Source organism: Salvia miltiorrhiza, chromosome 4 (genome assembly GCF_028751815.1).
Source record: "Salvia miltiorrhiza cultivar Shanhuang (shh) chromosome 4, IMPLAD_Smil_shh, whole genome shotgun sequence".
NCBI classification, from domain to species: Eukaryota; Viridiplantae; Streptophyta; class Magnoliopsida; order Lamiales; family Lamiaceae; genus Salvia; species Salvia miltiorrhiza.
The window spans coordinates 16,232,296-16,255,314 of NC_080390.1; the positions used below are offsets into that span (position 1 = coordinate 16,232,296).

Consider the following 23,019-nt stretch of genomic DNA (forward strand, 5'->3'; position numbering starts at 1 on the left):
GAACCGATTATATGTATGAAGACACATAACCGTGAGTAAATTGCTTGATTTCAATAGAAAGCAAAGTATCTCAATTGTCATGACTCTATTAACATAAAAGCAATACGGAAATATAAACACGTCGATTGAAACTTTCCCCCACCAGCACCTGACCAATCTCGCTCCTTGCTTAACCTGCACATTTAGAAATATATGCAGGGCGTGAGTACATAATACTCAGTGGGCAAATGCCGAAAAACAAGAAAGGTGCTCTTAGAGCTATAGGTTTGAAACTTGCCACATCTCAGCAATACACAGGAATAAAGTTAGCGTAAATGAATATGTGTAAGCAGTTTTAGTAAACATCATAAAGAAATAAACGAATGACAGCTGTCAAAGATCTTATCATGTATGCACCACATCTACAACTCATCATTACCAAAGGTACTGAGAAGTAGGCCTCCCTCTCAAGTACCGTGACCGGCCGACCCGAAGACGGCTCGCGGTCACCTCTGTGCACATTAGTCCTGGCAGGATAGCTATCAACTGCCCATGACTCGAATTCGTCTCATCTCATCAGTAGAGGGTGACATACAGGCTCAACATCAAAAAAATTGGCAAGTCAAACAGTTCTCAAACATCATTTATCTCAAAACATTTGTTAAACTCATAGCATCATCAAAATATTTTAGAAAGCTCATATGATATATGTATACTCAAAATATTGCCCACCTGAAGTCCTTCGCTCAACCTGGAAAGAAATCAGGCGACTTACATCTTCGTCTCGCTCGGGCCTTCATATATCATCATCATCGTCATCGAAGGTTCATGTGATAAAACAAACCTTAGTTAGAAACTCATTTACTAAAACCAATCTCGTCTCAAACTATAACTTCTCACTCAACGTCTATTTACCCAAATACATCTCGATCCCTAGGTATACTTAACTTCTAAGGATTCACACGTCCTTCTCTCGACTTAACTCTCAACTCGGACCAAACTCGTAGCAAACAAGCACATAAACAAGTATAAACACATAAGCATATCAAAACACAAATAGACAAGTCAAAAACAAACTTCATTCTGCACTGACTCGATTTCAAAACCTCACCAGACTAGGTACAGAACTCCACTGGAGTCGTAACCTATACCAATTGAAACCGCTTTGAGTCTAGTTTTATTTAAAAAACATTAGGATTAAAAAATCCAAGTAATTTAGGAGATATGACTGTTTTACTACAGTCTACCATATTCGACAATTTTTAGCAATTGAAAGCTTTGATTTTTGAAAAATAGTAACCGTTGTCAAAAAGGTCTGAAATTTGGTGGGTGCATAGATATGACACTCTTGTCTTAACAATAAAAATTTGGGCTTCAAAACGTTATGGGAAGATACTGGAAAAGGTGACTCTATTGGCTACTCACCGAACATTTCGGCAGAACGTAGCAGTTTTGATTTTCTATTTTATAAAAATAGTAAACGAAGTCCCAAATGACTTGAAAGTTTACCAGTATTCTCAAGACTCTCAAATATACTTATCATAAAATGTTCATAGTGTTTGGGGAACAATAACCCCTCGAAAACAGTAGGTCAGTGCGTCTAAAAAAAATGACTCTTAACTCAATCACACAAGCAAACATGCTTAACTCAACATTCCTTCAAAGAAAACTTATCAAAGTTCTTCGTAAACACTTATAGCACTCAAAAACATTCAAGCCCAACATAATACTCATCACAACTCAAATTGACTCTCCTCTTCCATCTCAAACTCAAATCTCAAGAAAACGTTTCAAGAACGCATCGCTTCAATACTCATCTCATTTGTCATGCTCAAAATTTCTCAAATACTCATATATGACCTCATACATCATATAACTCATTACACATACATAGATTCTCTTATACCATGCAAACTAAACTCGAAGAAAAACTCACACATCAACTTAGACTCTTAATTAAAGCATGACAAACGTTCACATAATAATCATAAAGCAATTAGACCTCATTAAACCAATCATCGACTTCTCAAAATATGAGAACTCAAAAACTTATATAAACTAAACTAAGTCAAAATTTTATTTAATCAACAAAAGACCTAACCAAACATAATTAGACACTAATATCATGCTCAATTACATATATCCTAAGCCAATTCACTTATTAAACACATAGGCAAGAAAGTCCTAATTTTTATTAAACTAAACTCTTTGAAATTCTACAAACACACATGAAACATTAATCCAATCATGGATCTATCAATTATAACCATTTAATCTCACATTTAAACCATCAATTGATAATTTAGGGCATAGATACTCATATCCCTAATTTTATCAAACTAACTCACATCAAAGTCATCAATTAACATCATATCCTCAATCTAATCCATCAATCATCATCATAGACATCTCATAGTCTCATTCTCATCATCAATTCATCATTTAAAACATCAACTCACAAATTCCCAATTTTGGGTAAACTAAACTCAATCAATTTTTGCATCTCAAGGCATAGTCTTTCACAACACACATCAATCATCATCAAACATCACATAGATCTCATTTTTCACCCCAATTCAAGGAAAGAAAAAGAAGAATTTTTGAAGGGTATAATTCCCCAAATTTTCGAAAACTTGGAAAAAAAGGAAGGGGTGATTTTCTTGCTTCAATCATCCATATATGCTCACATATAACATCATACAAGTTAGATCTATGAATATAAAGATCACTTACCCAAGCTTACACCCAAAATCAAACTTTCTCTTTCTAACTTTGAAATCAAACTCAAAGGATTTCCTTGGATTCAAGGATATAGAAGGTGTTTAAGTAAGATTTAGAAGGTGATTTGTGTTTTTGGTATGATTTTATGAAGCTTCGAAGGTCTTCAACAATGGATGTCAATGGAGGAAAAGTGAGAGATGAGGGAGAGAGGTGGTGGTCGAAAATGATGAGTGAAGGAGAGAGAGAAAATTTTAGCAAGATATGAGAGGATTTGGAAATCTTAGGGAAGATTTGCAATCTTAGAGAATATTTGGCATTAAATGCCTTGATCTCTCTCTAATCTCTACACTCTCAAATAATCCACTTGGCAACTTGTATATTTAGGCACATGCTCAAAGGAATAAAATAATCATGTGAGAGAGTAGTAATTAAATAATTACACTAATAATCATGGAAATGTTACTCATTAATAAAATACCATAGCATAATTATTCATGTGACCAAAATAAAATAATTATAACACTAATATTAGTGCACTCACTCAATTATAATATTCCTCATCGTAGGAAAAATAATATGAAAATATTATGCTTGGACAAATTTCCATAAACCGGCATTCTTTGATTTCTCGGTAAAAATAAGCCGCACTTGCTTTGGAAACTTAATTAAAATTCCAAGTGCTAAAGTCATCAAATAAAAATCATAATAACTTGCTCATAATGACACACGTAACAAAAATCACATAATCAATCAGTCACGTAAATTCACATAATATCACGTCAAAGCAGTCGGCAAACACAGACAAACTAGACGTCTCTCTGACCGACTCTTTTCATCAAGGTTCTCACTCTTTCTTTCTCGACTCTATTTCCAACTCATTATTCCTATTTTCTTAATAGGATAGTCAACATCTCTGACATCTCGGTATCCGGTAACTCTATTCCCGGTAGTCAGAAATAAAATAAAATCTCAACTCAATTCAATCAGCATCTCTCTAACTCAACTCAATTCTCAAATCTCTTCACTCTAACTCTATCATTGGTTTGTCCGTTCATATCTCTATTTAAAAGACAATCTGTCTTATCTGGTCATAAAAAAAAGTAGTCTCGCATCTCGACATCTCAATACTCTCAATAGTGTTAAGACACTATCTCACAACATAAGGAAAAGTACGGGGTGTTACAGAAACTGTCCCAAAAGACCCTATACAACCCAAGGAAACAAAGGAATAAAAATTGCACAAGATGATTTTCAGAAAATTCTATACTCTCACAGGCTGTATATTCTGGAAAAAAAATCAAGAACCAAACGAAAATATGAACTATGGATGTGTAAGATAAGTATTATGATATATGGCAGAACACGGAAACCCTATGGACTGCCCTAAAATGAAATCAAATAGAGATATAGCAGAATATGGAAACACTAATCACAGAAAACGCAGAAACCCTAATTCGAATAATATGGAAAACACAGACGATATATGGGATATATGACAGAACGGAAACACGATAGATATATATGGAAATACGGAAAAGATAAGGACTGAAACTCTAAACGTCTAACCCTAAAACACGGAAATACCAGATTATATATGTAGGACAGAACGAAAAATGCAGAAAACCCTAGAAAACGTCTACCCTTGACACGAAGATAGAAAATGAAACCTGGATACAAAACGCAGCTCTGGTGCCAAATGATACGATCCTTGCCAGACTGTTCAAACAAACACTCAAGCGGAAGACTTGACAACGAACGATAGATTATGGAATCCCAAAACCTCTGAATCTAACCCACAGAATGATATAGGCGAATGAATTCCCTATACCCCAACGTGATGTTGACGTAGCAACTCGGGGACGATGAATGACACTCGACGAGGGTTGGTTGACTCGTCGTTACGCCGATAGATGAATTCTCTTGGAATTTCAAGAGGAATTCGAAAACTCTCAAGAGAGAAATAAACTCACAAATTTTAATAAATCAAATGCTGAATTTTCGTCCACCACAAGAGCCCTATATATAGGCGAAAAAATAAAGAGACCTAGTCTAATAAGGAAACAACTAAACCTAATCTAACCCTAATTTGAAAATAACTAATTCAGCATTTCAGCTAAACAAGGCCCTTACCAATTAAAATTCAAAAATAATAAATAAATGTAAAATAAATAAAATCTTCAAAACAATTAAAATCTTCAATCTTCTTCGGCCTCTCGCACATAAGTCCAACCTACCAACTCCATCATCTCCCGGGTCTTGCACGAACGAACCTTGGGCTGCATCATCAATGGTGACGGCGGCGATTGTGGTGCAGAGAGGACAGTCGAAAGGCGGAATTGAAGAGGACATGGGGGCTAGGGCTTGATTTGGTAGTTCGCTGAAATTGAGAGAGGGGTTCAGAGGAAGAGAATGAGAGAAGATGAAGTAAGGTGGCGCCGCTCGTCGATCTTCCAGAGGCGGCGGTGGTTGAGCCGTGTCGGCGATTTTAGAGAAAGAGCTAGGGCGGCGCCGGAGGAGAGATGGAGTGGAGAGAAGAATGAGTTAGAGAGTTGGAGAAGGTTTGATCAAGAAAATAGAAAGATAAAGTGATGATGCATAACTGAGTTGAGTGAGGGAACCCAATTGCTTATTTGAGTTGATTAACAAAAAATAAGGGGTGTGATTAATTTTGTTAATTAAAACTTTAAATTGCCTATTTTTTGTTGAAAAGGGAAACACATCAACTTCGTTGGAATTGGGACAATCGAAAAGGAATATGCATCAATTTCGACGGGACGGATGGAGTATATTTTTCACCACTTCCAATACACTAAACAACTTTGTTTTAAAATCCGCGTCACTTCCTCTTAGGAAGTTATTTGGAGCTTTCAATATTAATTTATAATATTTTTTCACCACTTCTAATAAACTAACTAGAAAATACAATTTTGTCTTAAAATCCGTGTCTCTCCCTCCTATAAATTTATTGGGGGACGGAATTTAATTATGATTTGAAATTAAAAAGTATAAAGATATAATTGTGCACTTGTTATACTTCTACTTATTTTTTAGATAAATAAACTATAGTAAGAAAATTTAGAGTTACGTCTAAAATCACCCTTTTTGGGAATGGGATTTAACGTGACACCATCGTGTAGATCCAACAGCATTGAGACAGCCCATGTAAAACACATTAATATGTTATGGGTTTTAATTAATGTAATTATCCAATTCAGGCAGATAAACTTGGACCACTTTGTACAATTTTACACTAATTAGTTCGACTAATATTGATAATTTTCATGGAATTTTATTTGCATTCTGCATCATAAAATTGATACACATGAAGACGAGCATATCCCGCAGCCGATAGTATAAAGTTTTTTTATTTTAATAATTTTCATGCAATTACTAATACTCCCTCCGTCCCACGAATCTTGACACGTATTCCTTTTTGGGCCGTCCTACGAATTTTGACACATTTTCAAATAAGGTACTCTCTCCGTCCGCAATATCGTTTCCACATTTGCCATTTCGATCCGTCCGCGATATCGTTTTCACTTCCATTTATAGAAGTAGGATCCACAAACTTTCACTCACAACAATAGTGGGACCCAAACTCCACTCACTATAATATCCACAACTATACTATCCGTCACTTTTCTTAAAACCCGTGTCGTTCACAATGTAGAAACGATATCGCGGACGAAGGGAGTAATAATTAGTCCAAAAATAAGAGGTCTTAATTACATTCTCTCTCATACTTTATTACTTTATTACATTCTCTCTCCTACTTTTATCACTTTATTACATTCTCTCTACTACTTTATCATTTTTATAGTACTTTATTACCTACACACTTAAAACACTAATTTACAACTCCTTAATTATCGTGCCGAAATCAAACGTGTCAAAATTCGTGGGACAGATGGAATAGTAGATTTTACAATAAAGTGAAATAACTAGTCAAATGGTAAAAAAAAAATTATTTTTTTCAAAATGACAAAGAATTTAGTTATTTTATTGTAGTATTATCTTGTAGCTATCTTTTTAATTTTTTCATAAATTTTTATTGTTTATCTAAATATTTTTTATTTTAAAAATAAATTAAATAGACTATTTTTTTGTATTTAATTAGTTTATAATTAATCATAATATGACTGTATAAATTTATTGTTCGCAAAATATTGTGAGAAAAATGTCATTTTCTTGGCAGCTCAATCAATGATCTTGGTGAATGGATTGACACCCAATTTCATTAATTATTGGCCCAATCACTGCCTTCCATAACTAGTTGAATTTTGGGGTCTTTTTTCCCCCCTAATTTTCGGTCGAGCTATATAATTTTTAATTTAAACAGAAGAGTGAGTTTGAAATATTGTCGCTAATTGGAATGCAATGAATGCATGGGAAATTATGGTGATCAAAAGAGAAAAAGAAGAACGTGAAGCATGTCAGAAATTCAAACTAGTTTGAGAAATAGATTGAAATTTGGGAAATTAGTTTGAATTTGAGATAGTGAAATTTGAGATATCTCTACAAACTTTTGCAATCAGATATACCTTCTTTACCACAAGAAAAGTAATTAACGAGTTATTAGGTAGCTCTCAGTTTCATCAATATATTATTATTAAAAAAATTATTGGGTATTAGTGGTAGAATGCGCAATTTAATAATCACTAAACGTTATCGAGTTCGAATTCCACAATTTCTTAATCTTTTAGTATGCTTTGTCTCTTCGTTCTTGGCAGTATGTATATGTAAATTGATTTTTTTTTTGTTAATAACTGACGTTGGAATAATTTGTTACACATTATATGTAAATGCAACAAATAGTAAATCAAACGGATGAGTGAAAAATTTCTAAATAATCAGTAAACAATTTCTCTCACTTCAATATTTATCACTTATCAGCGTGCAAGTGCACATTAATTTCAGTTGGTCTTGATTGGAGGACCATATCCTATTTTTGCAAAATCAAAAAATAAAATAAAATACTATTTGCAGCATGTAATATAATGGAAAATTAAGTATAAAAACCAAACTAGAATGAGAAATTTTTAGTAGACACCGCCTGAAATTACCAAGCCTATTTATTGTCTTGAACCAAACTAGTATTATTTTTGTAATATTTGTGGACCCAATTAATTAAGTACTTCCTCCATCCTGCGAAGCTTGAGCAATTTCTTTTCGGCACGAATTTTAAAGAGTTAATATTTTGTGTGTGAAGTGGTGATAGTTGAAAAAATGATAAAATGAATAAAGAGAAAAACTTTTACCATATAAAGAAAATGTTCAAGCTTCACGGGATAATCCGAAAAGAAATACTGCTCAAGCTTTATGGGACGGAGAGAGTAGTGTATTTTGGCATGGTCGATTAGATTTCCAAACAGATATATAATGCATTTTATACAATGTTTTAAATATAATAACTATTGAAGGCGCTCGAACACTACAAAAAAAGCGTTGATTACCGACGGCTAAATGCCGTCGGTAACAAAAGACGGCCGCCGGTAAATAGTGTTACCGGCGGCGATAACGGCGGCAAGCTCCCGCCGCTAAACGGTTCGTCGGCAACGACAATAACGACGGCGAACATCCGCCGTCGGCAGTTAACGGCGACGATGCCGCTGGAATTGTCGCCGTTAAACGGCGGAGCCTAGCCGGAGAATTAGCGGCGGCAGACACCGCCGCTAGTTACCGAGGGCTATTTTGCCGTCGGTAGAGAGCCACCGGAGTCCGGCTGACCTTGCCGGAAAACTAGCGACGGCGATCACCGCCGCTAACTAGCGGCGGCAAAACGCCGTCGGTAACAAGCTACCGCCGTCCGGTGGGTCTTTGCCGGAGGATGGCCGGGTATTTACCGAGGGCAAATTGCCGTCGGTAACTACCGACGGCGTTTTGCCCACGGTAATGTTTTAAATTTTATTTTTTTATTTTATTTTATTTTATTTATTTATTTATTTATTTTATTGTATATTGTATATCCACAATTTATTTCCGTATTTATACGGTATTGCATACTTTAGACGAACTTCCCAGTCGGCGACCCGACTTCCCAGTGGGTCACCCATCTTGCTTGTGCTCTGTGTCAAGCTCGCTTAACTTTGAAATTCTTTTCGAGTGATCACCAGTACAGAACACTCGTATTATTGATATATCTACATCTATTAATTCATTTAAATGCTATATACTCACTCATATAATTATAATCTTTGAATATGTGGAGATAATACCTGAAATATGTTGTTAATTAGTGAGCGAGTTCGTTTCGGTCCTTATTTTTATCGTCGGTAAAATATTTAATTAATATTTAATAATTAATTAATTAATTTTTTTTTTTAACATTAATACACCAAAAGTGTTTTAATTTGGTTATTATAATGTGATTTGAATTTATTTGTTTATGTTAAATGCAATCATCATCATCATTGCCATAAATATATAAAACATATATAGTTTTATAGAACCGATCACCTACCCACCGTGGGCAAGCATAACATGCCCACCACTGATGTGGCAATTTTAATTAAGAAAGAGAATTAATAAATCTTACTCTAATTAAAATTATCTTACTATAATTACAATTGTCACATCATAGTGGGCACGTTATGCATGCCCACGGTGGGTAGGTGATCGTTGCTGTATAGTTTTAATAATTAAAGCACTTGAAATATATAGTTCAATAAAACATAAATTTGAAAAGAAAGTGCAAATGTAATCTATACTATATTAAAACAGCAGTTTTCAATTAGAAATCAATTTCAAATTGATTTCAATGGCGATTTTGTGATTTCTTCCAAAGATAAGGTCTTATTATATATACACAAAAAGTAGATTAAACTTAAATTACAAATCCCACATGAAAAAAATGGAGTATGCACTAACAACTGCTTTTACGTGCAAATGTGTTGAGAAACTGCAATTGAATTTAAGAAGAAAAAAAAAATAGCAAATAGATTTGTGCAGCAAACTAATAGATTTTAAATTTATTTTCTTTAGTCCAAATTAAATTTTAAAAAAAGCTAAAATTTATATTTGAAATCGATTTTAAAACCGAGTGAATTTTTTTTAGTCATAATATAATTTAAGGTTTATTTGTAAACTATAATTTTCTTTTTATTTCCCTTTTCTTTATCTTTTATTTATTTTATTTTATTTCATTTTAAAATTGTGAAATTTGACTACTTATAAAATATTTAACATGAATATCAAATTAAAGGTCATGATAAGAGCTTTAATTTGATATATTTTAAATAAATATTTAATTTAAAATATAAAAATTATATGTATTTAAAGATTAAAATTTAAAAATTCTCTCTCCCCACTCATCTTTTTTTTTTGAATAAATTTTCAATTATTTTTATTTTTACTTTTTTACTTATTTTTTGGCCTTTTCATAATATCAATTTTTACTATTTTGAATCTTTCTTTATTTTTAATTTTTATCTTTTCATAATATCAAATTTTATAATTGTAATATTCAATTGAAATATATTTAGTTAAAATTAATTTTTATTATATTTATGAGTACGATAATTGAATTAGTATTAATTTTTATATAAATATAAAAAATAAAAAATATTTCCCGTGCATTGCACGGGATGCAAATGCTAGTTTTGTTTGAAAACATAAATATATAGTTTTAATAATTCTAAGCATCATCATCATCATCATCGGCATCAGGCCCTGGAGGTGGCTGAGCATTATACATCCTCATAAACGCCTCCAATTGAGCCATGCGGTCCTGCATCTGTTGGCGTGCTGCTTGCTCTGCCGCCATGCGCTCCTCCATCTGTTGGCGTTGTGCTTGCTCTGCCGCCATGCGGTCCTCCATCTGTTGGCGTTGTGCTTTCTCTGCCGCCAATCGCTCCTCCAGCGTGGAGATCCGTGTCTCATAAAGCTGCTGAGACACCGCAGAACTGCCCGTGCTGCGGATAGACCCCCTACTAGCCTGACTCTGCCCGGCACTCCCGACGCCATAGATCCGTGACCTATCCGGATGCACCACCTCCAAATACACCTCGTCTAGCCGGTCCTGTCGTCCTGTGGCAGCGGCCAGTTGATGAACCTCCGCCTAATTCATACATAACAATGCATAATTGTTAGAAAATAAATACATTCACTAGATATTTGAATAAACTTAAACACTTACGTCAATTCTTGCATCTCTCGGAGACGTAAAACTTCCGTCGGGGTACATGTGGAGGCGGAGGAAGGTGGCATAGTTCGGTGAATCCTGGGAAAAATCAGGCTCCAAGCCCTGTAGATGCATTTATATAAGATAAATAATTTATATTAGTCAAGATATTAATATAATTTACATACCATATACTGCTGCAGGATACGAGTCGACTGGGACCCGCCCACGTGCCTACTGATCCCTGTACCCTCCCCATCGGGCTCGGACATCCGGTTGGCACGTGCTCGATTTGAAACAGCCTCAACCTCGGGCTGATGCCAGTAATCCCGGAGTTCAGTCCAAAAATCGGGAGTCATCCAGACGGGTCTAGACATCTATCTCCCTTGGCGGGTACACTGCTTGAGCTCTTTCTTGTAGTCGCTCATCATGTCGGAGTACCTTTTGCGGGCGTTTGTCTCCCACATTTTTCTCACGTCACGCTCATCGTCGGGCTGCCACATAAAATCTTTCTGTTGAAAGAAAGAGAATTAATTTAATATCAAACATTTTAACAATTTAATATGATATATTTATATGTATTATAAATTTAATTGTACCTGTAATTCATCAAAAAATTTATCCTTCATCGCCGGGGGCGTCAACTTCCATGTGTACCCGCCTGGGTTATTAAACATCTTAAATGTGCGCGTGCAAGCTTTGGACAGGCCACTGGGCTCCAACAAAACACTGTGTACAAATTATTTTATCACTTAATCATGGTGTACGGGAAACAGTAATTTAAACTAAAATACTTACCCAGTCGTAGGATGCCTCTGAAATACCGTCCTCCCATCAGGTGCCTTAACATCTCTCTCTCTAATAGCGGCAGCTGTAGGGCCCCTAGGCCTTCTAGCCCGTGAACTACTAGAAGCCTGGGGAGTCTCGGGAGTCCCAGAAATATGCGTCCCAGACCCATCAGATGTATCTGCTGTAGCTTCTGGCGCATTAACGCCAGATCGCCTCCCAAATCCCAAGAAACCTCGAGAGGTAGACATGATGCCTGTTGCATACAATTAAATTAACAAATATATAGCGAAACATAACATTAACAGTAACTAACAAACATAACAAATTTGCAATCAAATTCAACCAAAATGTGCATTTACATTTATTCATAAGCATCACTACTATCATCATCACTATCGTTAGATGTCAACGGGGGATCATCGTCTTCTGCTTCATCGTCATCTTCAATCTCAACGACTCCACCGAGGGGATGAAGGAGAAGTGGTTGTTCAATGCCTATACTTGTGTGAGTAGGCATAATAGTAACAACTTCTTCTTGAAATGGTTGATCTAATGTTGATGTAGATGCTGCAGTAGACACTTCAACCTTTGATCTTGCGTTGACTTTGCATGCTGACCACCAATTTTTCTTTGATTGGTTCGTACTGGGATAGGGACAGTAAAACACTTGAACTACTTGACTCGCCAAAACAAAGGGATCATACTTCTTATATCTTCGTGTGTGGTTCAGTGAAACTAACTTGAAGTCTGTATCAATAGAAGTTCCCTGAGCCGACAAGTCAAACCATTCACAGTTGAACAAGACTGTCTGCTTAATTGGATACCCCGGATACTCCAGCACGCAAACCTCTTGCAGACGCCCATAAAAGTCTAGCACATCTCTATCACTACCATAGACCGAGCCTTTTATGCAAACGCCACTGTTCACAGTCGCACTCTCTCTATCATGATCAGTTGTGTGAAACCTGTAGCCATTCACGAAATAGCCGGAGTATGTTTCAATCTTCCTTAATGGTCCAGCTGCAAGCGACCTAATATAAGGGTTCAACTCGTCGTTACAAGGACGACAAACCTGTTTCACACAAATATCATTTAAGTTTGCTAGCCAATTTTAGAGTAAGTAAATGTATATTTAACATAAATTTATCGTCTCTTACGTAATGGCTAAACCACACAATAAACTCGTTGTGAAACGCGACTTCAAACTCTGCATCAGTCATGTAAGGATTTTCATATCGTTTTTCCTCCTCGAAGATCCTTGGATACAAAGAATCAAATAAATATGTTAACACCTATATATGATGAACACTTCTGATACGTAAATTGAACGAGAATACTCACTTGCTATATGTCTCTGCAACCTCTGCACAATTGCTCAAAATATACATGTGTGCAGCAAGCCATTCGCGCTCATCCATGTATCTCTTCGTCCCTCGGCCAAGTGAACGCCCAATAGGTTTGAATATGGCGAGACAAAGAGGATCATCATTTTCAGCAACGGGCATCTCAATATTGCGAGGCAAAGTTGTCCACTTTGTAGATATTTGATCTTCAAAGTAAAACGAAGAGAAGGTTGACATTTCTGCAAGTAAGTATGCATTGGCGATGGACGCCTCAACCTTGGCTTTGTTTTTTATATGATTTTTTAATGTCCTCAAATATCTTTCAAAAGGATACATCCACCGATATTGCACTGGACCAGCCAATCGTGCCTCATCTGCCAAATGAACTGGTAGGTGCTCCATTGAATGAAATAAACTAGGAGGGAAGATACGCTCAAGTTTGCAAAGAGTAACAGCTATCTTCTCACTCAGTATTCTCATGTCATATATGGCCACGTTGCGGGATGTTAATTCTCTGAAGAAGAAACTTAACTCTGTAATTGCCTCCCAAACATTCTTAGGAAGAAGTTCTTTAAATGCAACAGGCAGAAGGATTTGCATGAACACGTGACAGTCGTGACTTTTCATGTTGTGCATCTTCAGGGCGTTCATGTCAACGCATCTACTAATATTTGACACGTACCCATCGGGAAACTTAAGACTCTTGATCCATTGAAGTAAGATCTTCTTCTCTTCCCTGTCAAGCGTATAACATGCTTTCGGATACCCTCGAGTTCCATCCACTTTCTTCAACTCTTTCCGCTTGCAGAAGGTGTTCAATTATTCTCTAGATTTTTCTGTATCTTTTGTCTTCCCCTTCACATTCAGGACAGTATTAAACACGTTATCAAACACATTTTTCTCAATGTGCATGACATCCAGATTATGTCGAATCAAAAGATGTCTCCAATAGGGTAGATCCCAAAATATGCTTTTCTTTTTTCACCCTACATCTTGATATTTGGCGAGTTGAGCGTTCCTGCCATCGAAGTCTTCGGTAACCTTCACGAAGCCTAACCCCTCGATTTGATTCAAGATTTGTATTCCTGATCTTTGTTCTGGTGGACCAACATTGCAGGTCTTATTCCTCAAGAATGAAGTTTTGTTTCTCCTAAACACATGGTTAGGAGGTAAGAACTTCCGATGATTATCAAACCACAATTGTTTTCCACTCATCGGCAAAGTGAATGCTTCTGTATTCTCCATGCAATGTGGACATGCCAATTTCCCAGCTGTACCCCACCCAGACAACATAGCGTACGCTGGAAAATCACTGATAGTCCATATCAGAGCTGCTCGCATCTGGAAATTTTGCTTCAACGATATGTCGTAAGTGTTCACACCAACCTCCCACAGAGATTTTAACTCGTGTATCAATGGCTGTAAGAATACGTCCAACTTCATCTTTGGGTTTGATGGGCCAGGCACGAGGACTGTGAGGAACATGAATTGTTCTTTCATGCACAACCACGGAGGCAGGTTATACGGCGTGACAATAACTGGCCAAGAAGAATATTGACGCCCTGATTGTGCAAATGGGGCAAAACCATCTGTAGAGAGGCCCAATCTCACATTTCTGATCTCCTCGGCGAATCCAGGAAAGACTGAATTCAAATGTTTCCATGCCGGAGAGTCGGCCGAGTGGCGCATTATCCCATCGTCTGTGGAGGTCGCATGCCACCGCATATGTTCAGCAGTTGCAGGAGATGCAAACAATCTCTGCAATCGGGGCGTCAAGGGAAAATAGTGCATCTGTTTGGCGGGCACTTGTTTCTTTCTGCGACTCCCAGATGCACGCAAGCTGTCCTTATATCGTGATTGGTCACAGAACATACAACTATGTAGCTCACTAGTTTCCCCCCAATACAACATGCAGTTATTAACACAGCAATCGATCTTCTCTACTGGCAAACCCAAACCACGTAGATTTCTTTTCGTACTATAGAAGTCTTCTGGACAGTTGTTACCCTTTGGTAAAGCAGCTTTCATCATCGAAGACATCTGATTGTAAGTCCTCTCTGACATGTGGCTTTCAGTCTTTATGCTCATGAATTGAGTCATCCAACTTAATTGTGTGTACGTGTCACATCCTGCGTACAATGGAGTATCCGCTGCATCCAACATGTTATAAATCTGTTGAGCGTCATTATTGGGCGGCTGCTCCAGATTTGGAGGATCTTGATAATTACTGGGTCCAGCATGGTCATGCACCATCCTTTCGTAGTTATTGTATAATCCATCATCCTCATTCATTATAGCATGTTCTCTCGGCATAGACAGCGGTGCTTCCCCGTGACAAACCCAAACTTTGTAATTCAGGACAAATCCACGCCTACTAACATGTTTTCTGACCGTAGGTACATCTAAATACGCTTGATTCTTGCACTTCTTACACGGGCACCTAATGTTACCTTGTCCATCTGTGTACGCCGTTTGATTGAACGCCCACTCAAGGAAAAACTCAAGCCCCGTTTCAAATGCAGTACGATCATTGTATCTCGCGTACATCCACGTACGATTATCACTCATTCTTGCAAATTCTAATTGAAAAAAACAAATAAAATATAATAAATTACTTGAAATCTAACAAAATTTCGACAGCATAACCCCACTATTCTAACTACCAAGTGCTCGACTCTACCAGCAACTATAGTGACCATAGTGGTCCTAATTTACTAAGCCTATACTAGGTCTACCCGGCCCCCCAATGTCGAAGCAATAATACAATACAAATAAAAGCAATAAAAATCATGGTAATTAAATTAAAAACAATCATTTGTTGGGAGAAGATCCTTAAGAAATAATCAATTTCTATCCCAAAGGGAGAAGATCCTTAAGAAATTGATTAAATCTATCCCACAATATTATCCAACATATATAAATTATTCTAACAAACAACTTAAACTAAATTATATTGATTAAAATTAATATAATTTAAAATTAATCATGCTTCATAATTTAAAACTAAACTAACAACATATACTAATTGATTAATATAATTTAAAATTAATCACGCTTCAATTGATATAATTTAAAATTATTCATGCTTCATATAATTTATTTATAAACAAAGCCAATTATAAATTAATTATTAAACTATATATAACAAATAAATCTATTTAATTAACATATAAATACATAAATAATTAAATAAATAATTAAACAAGAGAGCGTACGGGGGTGGTTTCCGGCGGGTGTCGTGAAGAAAGCGGCGAAACGAAATCGTCGAACTAAAATAAATTAATAATATAAGTCAAAATTTAAAAATTATATATATATATATATATATATATATAGAGAGAGAGAGAGAGAGAGAGAGAGAGAGAAAGAGAGTTACCTGGGCGGCTGGGCACGGCGGCGGCTGTCGGCGGCGGTGGTCGGCTGGTGGAAGCAGCAGGCAGCAGCAGCAGGGGCGAAGCGGCGGGGGGGGGGGGGGGGGGGGGGGGGGGTGGGGGGATTGTTCTGCGCAAAAGTGAAAAAAGGAGGTTACGCGTGCCCTAATATTGGCCATTACCGACGGCATAAACGCCGTCGGTAATTGTGTTAATTTAATGTTTTATTATATATTCGAAACTTACCGGCGGCATCGCCGTCGCTAGTTAACGGCGGCAAGTTTGCCGTCGGTAACGGGCCGGTAATTTCGAAAGCTCGGGTCGCCTGGAATGCCGCCGCCGTGCCGCCGTTAATTACCGACGGCAAAATCGCCGCCGGTAATTTTAGCCGGTAATTACGCGGTTTTTGTAGTGGAATAAATACAATATTTTTCTTTTGTAAAAAGTGTCCACCGATATTATTGAGCTAAAATTACACTATCATTACGTAGCATTAACCAAAAAAAAAAAAAGTGGAGCTGCAGGCCATGCATCACTTGTTTTGGTTAAATTACTTATTTAGTACATGCATCACTTGTTTATTTTAAAGTTATTACTTTTACCTCTAGTTTGATTTTCAGTAAAGGATTATGTAGGATAATTTGTAACCAGAATATTTAGAATGAATAATGACAGATTATTAATACTGAATTGGTGTTTGCTATCATGGCTAAATACAGAATATCTTGGTTTAAATTAATCCTAGGGGGAGGTGGTATTATTAATCCTAATAAATCTGGATTAATAATACTGGATCGTGGAATTAAACCGAGTCATCCACATTATTACTAAATAATACCAAACACTAGAATAATCTGTACTAAATTAGTTAGTACAATGTATTAGCCAATATCAAACACACCCTTAGGGTCTAAATAACATTATAATTCCAAACTATTCATGACATATTATGATGGATAAACCAAAAAAATGAAAAGTTAGCAGTCTTTAATGTATTTCCTATTTATTTATTCTTTTGAAAAGTAAAAAACATATTAGTATTATATATAGATGAGTACAAGGGTACTCAACTCTTACACCATGAGGATACCAAAATTAAAACTTACACAAAAAATAACCTTTCGGTCGACTCCACCAATCAGATATTGAACAACAACAAATACAAGGAAATTGAGCACGAAGCCACTTTCAAGAACTAATCTTCACACCTTTCACAACTTTTGCGATACATGAATCCATTCCATTAAAGATGAAATTGTTCCGTGCCTTCCAAATCCTCCACACAATGCATTGCCAAATTAAATTTGATGCCTTTTTTTTTTCTCTTTTCCTTGGTCTTTCGATAAAAGTTGACTAAAGTGTTTGTGCAAATCAGAAGAGGAAGTTAGAATACAGTTCAACCAACAACTTATCAGGAATCAGACTTTATTCGCAAAGTGACACTCTATCATAAAGTGAAAAGTCGATTCGGGATTCATTGCTTGGTGATAACAAATTGAGAACTACTCAGTTCCTATCATGTAATAAAATCGACAGGATTAATGATGTCTTAACCCTTCTTGGGCGTAATTAAGCTAATTACGTATTAAATGTGTTGTTATGATGTTGTTGATTATTCCAATATTATGTCGTACAGCCGTACATAGAAATAGGGGTGTCAAAATGGATTGTGGGTATCGGGTATACCCAACCCGACTTCAATCCCGTGCGGGTTTCGGGTACCCGATACCCGCCTAAAACAGGATGCGGGTCGAGATCGGATATTGGCCATGTAAAATTTGCGGGTATCGGGTATATCCGAATACCCGCTCAATTATTAAATAGTACTAGTATATAATTTTATATTTTTATTAATTTAATACTACTATTTATCTTATTTTAAGTTCAAGCAGACTGCTGCCCTAACGTTTAATTCATAATCAGAATTCCCCTCTTTCCGTCTTCCCCTTTATAATCCAAACAATGTTAATGTTATAATTTTTCGGTTGGTTGAAGTTTTGTTGTGCCAGCCAACAATATAATGTTTCTTATGATGTGGAGTAGTATATAGCAGCAGAAACGACTACGCCATTTGCTTGTTGTTGTAAAATGTTTGGAATTAATTAAGTTGACCATTATATATATTGTTGTTGTTCAAACTTCAATGAGTCATTTGAAATGATTTAAAAAATTAAATTTGGATTTTTATTCATTAATCACTAGATAAATAAAAATATAAAATAATAAAATTTATATTCTGGAGACTGCCGCCGCATTGGATCTCATGTCATGTTCATTTAATCATTTCATATTTTCCCTGTACAAATTACAAATGAAGAATAGCAGAAAATTTAAAAAAAAAATTGCAAAAAATTTGATATGCGGGTATCTTAATACTCGGGTCGAGTACCCACATCAGGTATTAGGGTACCCGACAAAATGTAGCGGGTCGAGGTCTTGTTTCAACTTAGCTTCAAAATCGGGGGTCGGGTACCCCTAAAATCGGGTAGGGTACCCTCCCTGCCCCAGAGACGGAGATAGGGGGGTGGCTGGTAGTGGCCACCGCCCCCCTCAAAATTTTAAATTTTTCTATGTATATATATATGCATAAATATATAAATGTATATAAATATTTATTTAAATATATATGTGTATATAATTTTTTTAGTGGCCCATTCTATGATCGAGCCCAATATAATTTATACTTAAAATCCAATTTAATAAGTTGAACTAAACAAAATTCATTTAATAAAATATAGTGAAACTTGGTTATACAAAAATTGATTTGCTTGTTATATTCACTCATATATACTTAAGGATAATCGTGTTATTTAAAACTATATAATCTATGAAAATATTGTTCATTATTATTATTACTATTATTATTATACTTGTCTTTTAATAGAAAATGTATGAAATGCCCAAAAAAAAAATTGTTTGTTATTTAGATTATGCTTGTCTTTTAATAAAAAAATGCCTAAAATATATGAAATGTTCAAATTTTTTTTTTTTAATGTATTGAAACTAATTTGTAATATATTGAAACTATATAATCTATGAAAATGTTGTTTGTTATTATTATTATTATTATTATTATTATTATGCTTGTATTTTAATAAAAAAAATGTCTTAAATATACGGAAGCCCAAAAAAAAAATTCTCGGGGGCGACCCCGTAGTAAATTCAGCCCCCCCCCCCCCCCCCCCCCCCGAACTTAATTCCTGGCTCCGTTCCTGCCCTGCCCCGAATAGACACCCCTACATAGAAATATGGTAGTTCAAATGAGATCAAATATTCATGACATTATACGTGAATTTATTTCCGAGAGTTTGAATTAATCCACAAATTAAATAGCGAAGATTCTATTTTTCTTAAACTCATATTTTTTCAAAACAAATTCAAAAATTATAATAACAACTTCCACAGTACATACTTGTACAGAGGCAGCACCTTAATGTAGCCAAAACCTTTTAGTTATAGGAAATTTTAGCCATACAAATAAAAATATAGAAATAATAGCATTTCTGACTAAAATATCTTTTTAGTGTGTAAATAGTGTAAAATACACTATTACACACTTTGTATAACACACTTTTACGTTATTACACACTGTTGTGGAAAAGTGTGTGATAGTGTAAAATACACTATTACACGATTTTTGCGATTGTCATACGATTTTTGAAAAAGTGTGTAACAGTATATAATTTTACACTGTTACATACTTTTTCGCAATTACACACTTTTACAAAAAAGTGTGTAACAATATTAAGGGTATAATTATGCATTTACATTAAAAAGGGCTAATTTTTCCATTTTTTTATTTGGATGGACAATTTTTCCTTTTCTTATACAAGAACGGCTAATTGAGCTCATTAACTCTACTTTGTATATGCAATCCAAATACCCAATATTAAAAAATCAGATAAGATGTGAAGAATGCGAAATAATTTATCCAACATAAATCAACATTTTCCGAATCATACCAATTTTAGGATGCTACATATTCGAACTTGTTAACGTCGTCACCAGATTAAATCAATGTGAGCATAAGTTGAATCTTAATTATATACTTAATTCATATTACTCTTACACGTATATATAATCTTTGTCATTTTTTTCTGGCTAGCTTGAGCTTGAATCGAGTTAGAAGCAAATTTCACCGTTTCATTACAAGTGAAAGTAGCACTGTAAATTAAAATACTCCATATATCTCGATGAGAATACATAAACGCAGACGGATTTCACTGACTCGATAAATTAAGAAACCGACTCAATACAGAACTAACAGTGATGGGAAAGTTTTACTTTTTTACCCCACGGTAAAATAGAACTAGCCCACTGGGCCCCAAAAACTATTTATTTTTACTGATCATAATATTTATTCTGTAACAAACACAACGTAGACTCCTCCTGCAAAATGGTCTCCTCCAAATTCAAATTCACCTCACCCTGCACCACAACAACAGCACCAATTAATATTCACGTCACTAAATTCCAAATTGACTAGAAAATAAAAATAAAAATACTATATAGTATTATTAATTTCTATTCATTGATAAAACATCTGAATTAGCCTGCGTGCATGTGGATAAGTTGTAACTCAAAATATTTTTTTTTATTAATGCATGGCGTGTTTACATTTTAGACACGAAAACGACGTAAAACACTTACTTAGTGCAGTCAGTGGAAGGGCTAATCTGGTAGGGGATGTTAACATTGCATTGCTTAGGAAGTCCGGCGGCCTTGCTGAGGTTGATGTTGCCGGAGGTGGCGGCGAGGGATTTCAGGCAGTTGCATGCCGCCTGGCGGTCGGGGGTGGACCGGGCGGCGCCGTACAGTCCCTTAACTCCATTGCAGCACCCGCCAAGTGGGCCTCTGTTGGTCACATATGGGAGGCACGGTGACAAGTATGAGATCACCGAGCCGCAGCCTAGCGCCGCCTCGGCACCCGGTGCGGCCGCCGCCACCATCACGGCGGCGATGAGGGCCACGCACATTGCCTTGGTCATTGCAGCCATGATCGATGTGATATAAATTTTTTTTTTCAGTGAAGGAAAATGTTGATGAGTGAGATGATTTTGGGTGTGTGGTGATGGGGTTTATATAGGAAAAAATTGTGGTGCGATTTAATTTAATTTGGAGTAAAAGTTAGAATTATTTGGGGAAAAGAAATAGAAAAGGTAGTTGGGTGGAATTAATGCTGCGTGTAATTGGGAGTGCAAATTCATGAAGGATAAGTCCAATTTTGAGGCCCTCACATTGAATCAAATGTAATTTAGTTAAAAAAAATAAAACATAAAAAAATTTCAAATGTGTGACAGTATTAGTGTGTGGAAATTGTTACGTGTTAGGCTTTTGTGCACCGCTCGTGGTGCAAATAATTATTTGTGGGCAGCCTAAAAAATAGAATAAATAGTATATAATGATTGTGTGTGGGGTAAAAGTCATAATTCTTGGCATTTCATGTTAGGCAAACAAACTTGCGACTATGGTCTTATTTTTTAAAATCTTATGTCGGTGCAAAATAATAAAAAATGAGTAAAAAGAAAATTGAATAAATAGAAAACAGAAGATGATGGCCGCACATGAATTACCATGTGTATGTCGATGCAGGATTCAGTTTTAGGTGAGGATGAAATAAATACAAATTTAACTGTAGTAAAATGTGAATTTTTTCCATTTATGCCCTTTCAATTTCTTTTTTAGTTAACACGTCGGACATTTTATATAGAAGAATGACCAACAAAATAATTAAATAAGTATGAATATGAATATGAATATGAATATGAATATGAATATGAATATGAATATGAATATATGGCATGTGTTTGTTTGGTGGTAATATGGTTAATAGTTACGATTAAAGATATCATATTCGAGTTCATTGGCACACAATATTTAAATTATTTGTTTATTTATAAAAAAATATATGAATTATATTTAAATTTATTTATTTATTTACAAAAAATGTGAATCTGATGAATATTTGAATTTGTTTATTTCATATGTGGAAAACAATCCATTAATGAAAATTGTGTCATCGGAAGTTTCGAAAAGAATTTATGCGTTTATAAATTATAATTGCAAATCTGAACTAGATCGTGCCGGTGGTTTCGTTGTGGACCAAATTTATGCCTATTTATTACATACCTACCAAATTCATCTGCTTCAAGAAAAATAAAAAATAAAAAACAAATTTGTAGAAATAAGTAAATAAACTAAATCTATATGTATATAATGGAGTAATAAATTTCAATTTTTATTTTCTTTTGAGGATATTCACACGGTGATAACCTCCTTCTCTTCTGACAGTAAGGTCCATCCGTCCATACTTCAAAAATATAATAATTCAAACAATAAATCTACGTAGTTGCATCAACCACAAATTAATTTGTATCAGCGAAGCGAAACACCATGAAAAATATCTCGGCCAATAATCTATGAATTCACACACTACAAAAAAACGTCGAAATACCGGCGGAATTACCGGCGGCGGACTTCCCGCCAGCAATTACCGGCGGCCCAACGACGGCGAAATAAGGCGGGTCGTTTGTATATATTTACCGGCGGCATTCTCGCCGCCGGTAATTTTAAATAATTTAATTTAAGTTTAAATTTAAATAAATATGCACATTACCGGCGGCATTGCCATCGGTAATTAGCGGCAGCATTTTGCCGCCGGTAATTGTGAAATTAAATAAACGTCCAGATCCCCTTT

The 23,019-nt window shown here is 35.6% G+C and overlaps 1 protein-coding gene across 1 annotated transcript; it reads right to left on the reverse strand.

The window, feature by feature from the left end:
- Nucleotides 1-20,481: 20,481 nt before the first annotated feature.
- LOC131019843 (non-specific lipid-transfer protein 2-like) lies at nucleotides 20,482-21,674 on the reverse strand. Its single transcript, XM_057948454.1, has 2 exons — nucleotides 20,973-21,674; nucleotides 20,482-20,750 (listed from the first exon to the last, which is right to left on the reverse strand). Exons 1-2 carry the CDS (start codon nucleotides 21,317-21,319, stop codon nucleotides 20,741-20,743), a joined length of 357 nt encoding a protein of 118 aa, XP_057804437.1. The 5' UTR covers nucleotides 21,320-21,674; the 3' UTR covers nucleotides 20,482-20,740.
- Nucleotides 21,675-23,019: the final 1,345 nt, after the last annotated feature.

Excerpts from the sequence above, each read along its gene's own strand:
- LOC131019843 (XM_057948454.1), bottom strand. The coding sequence starts at position 21,319 with ATGGCTGCAATGACCAAGGCAATGTGCGTGGCCCTCATCGCCGCCGTG.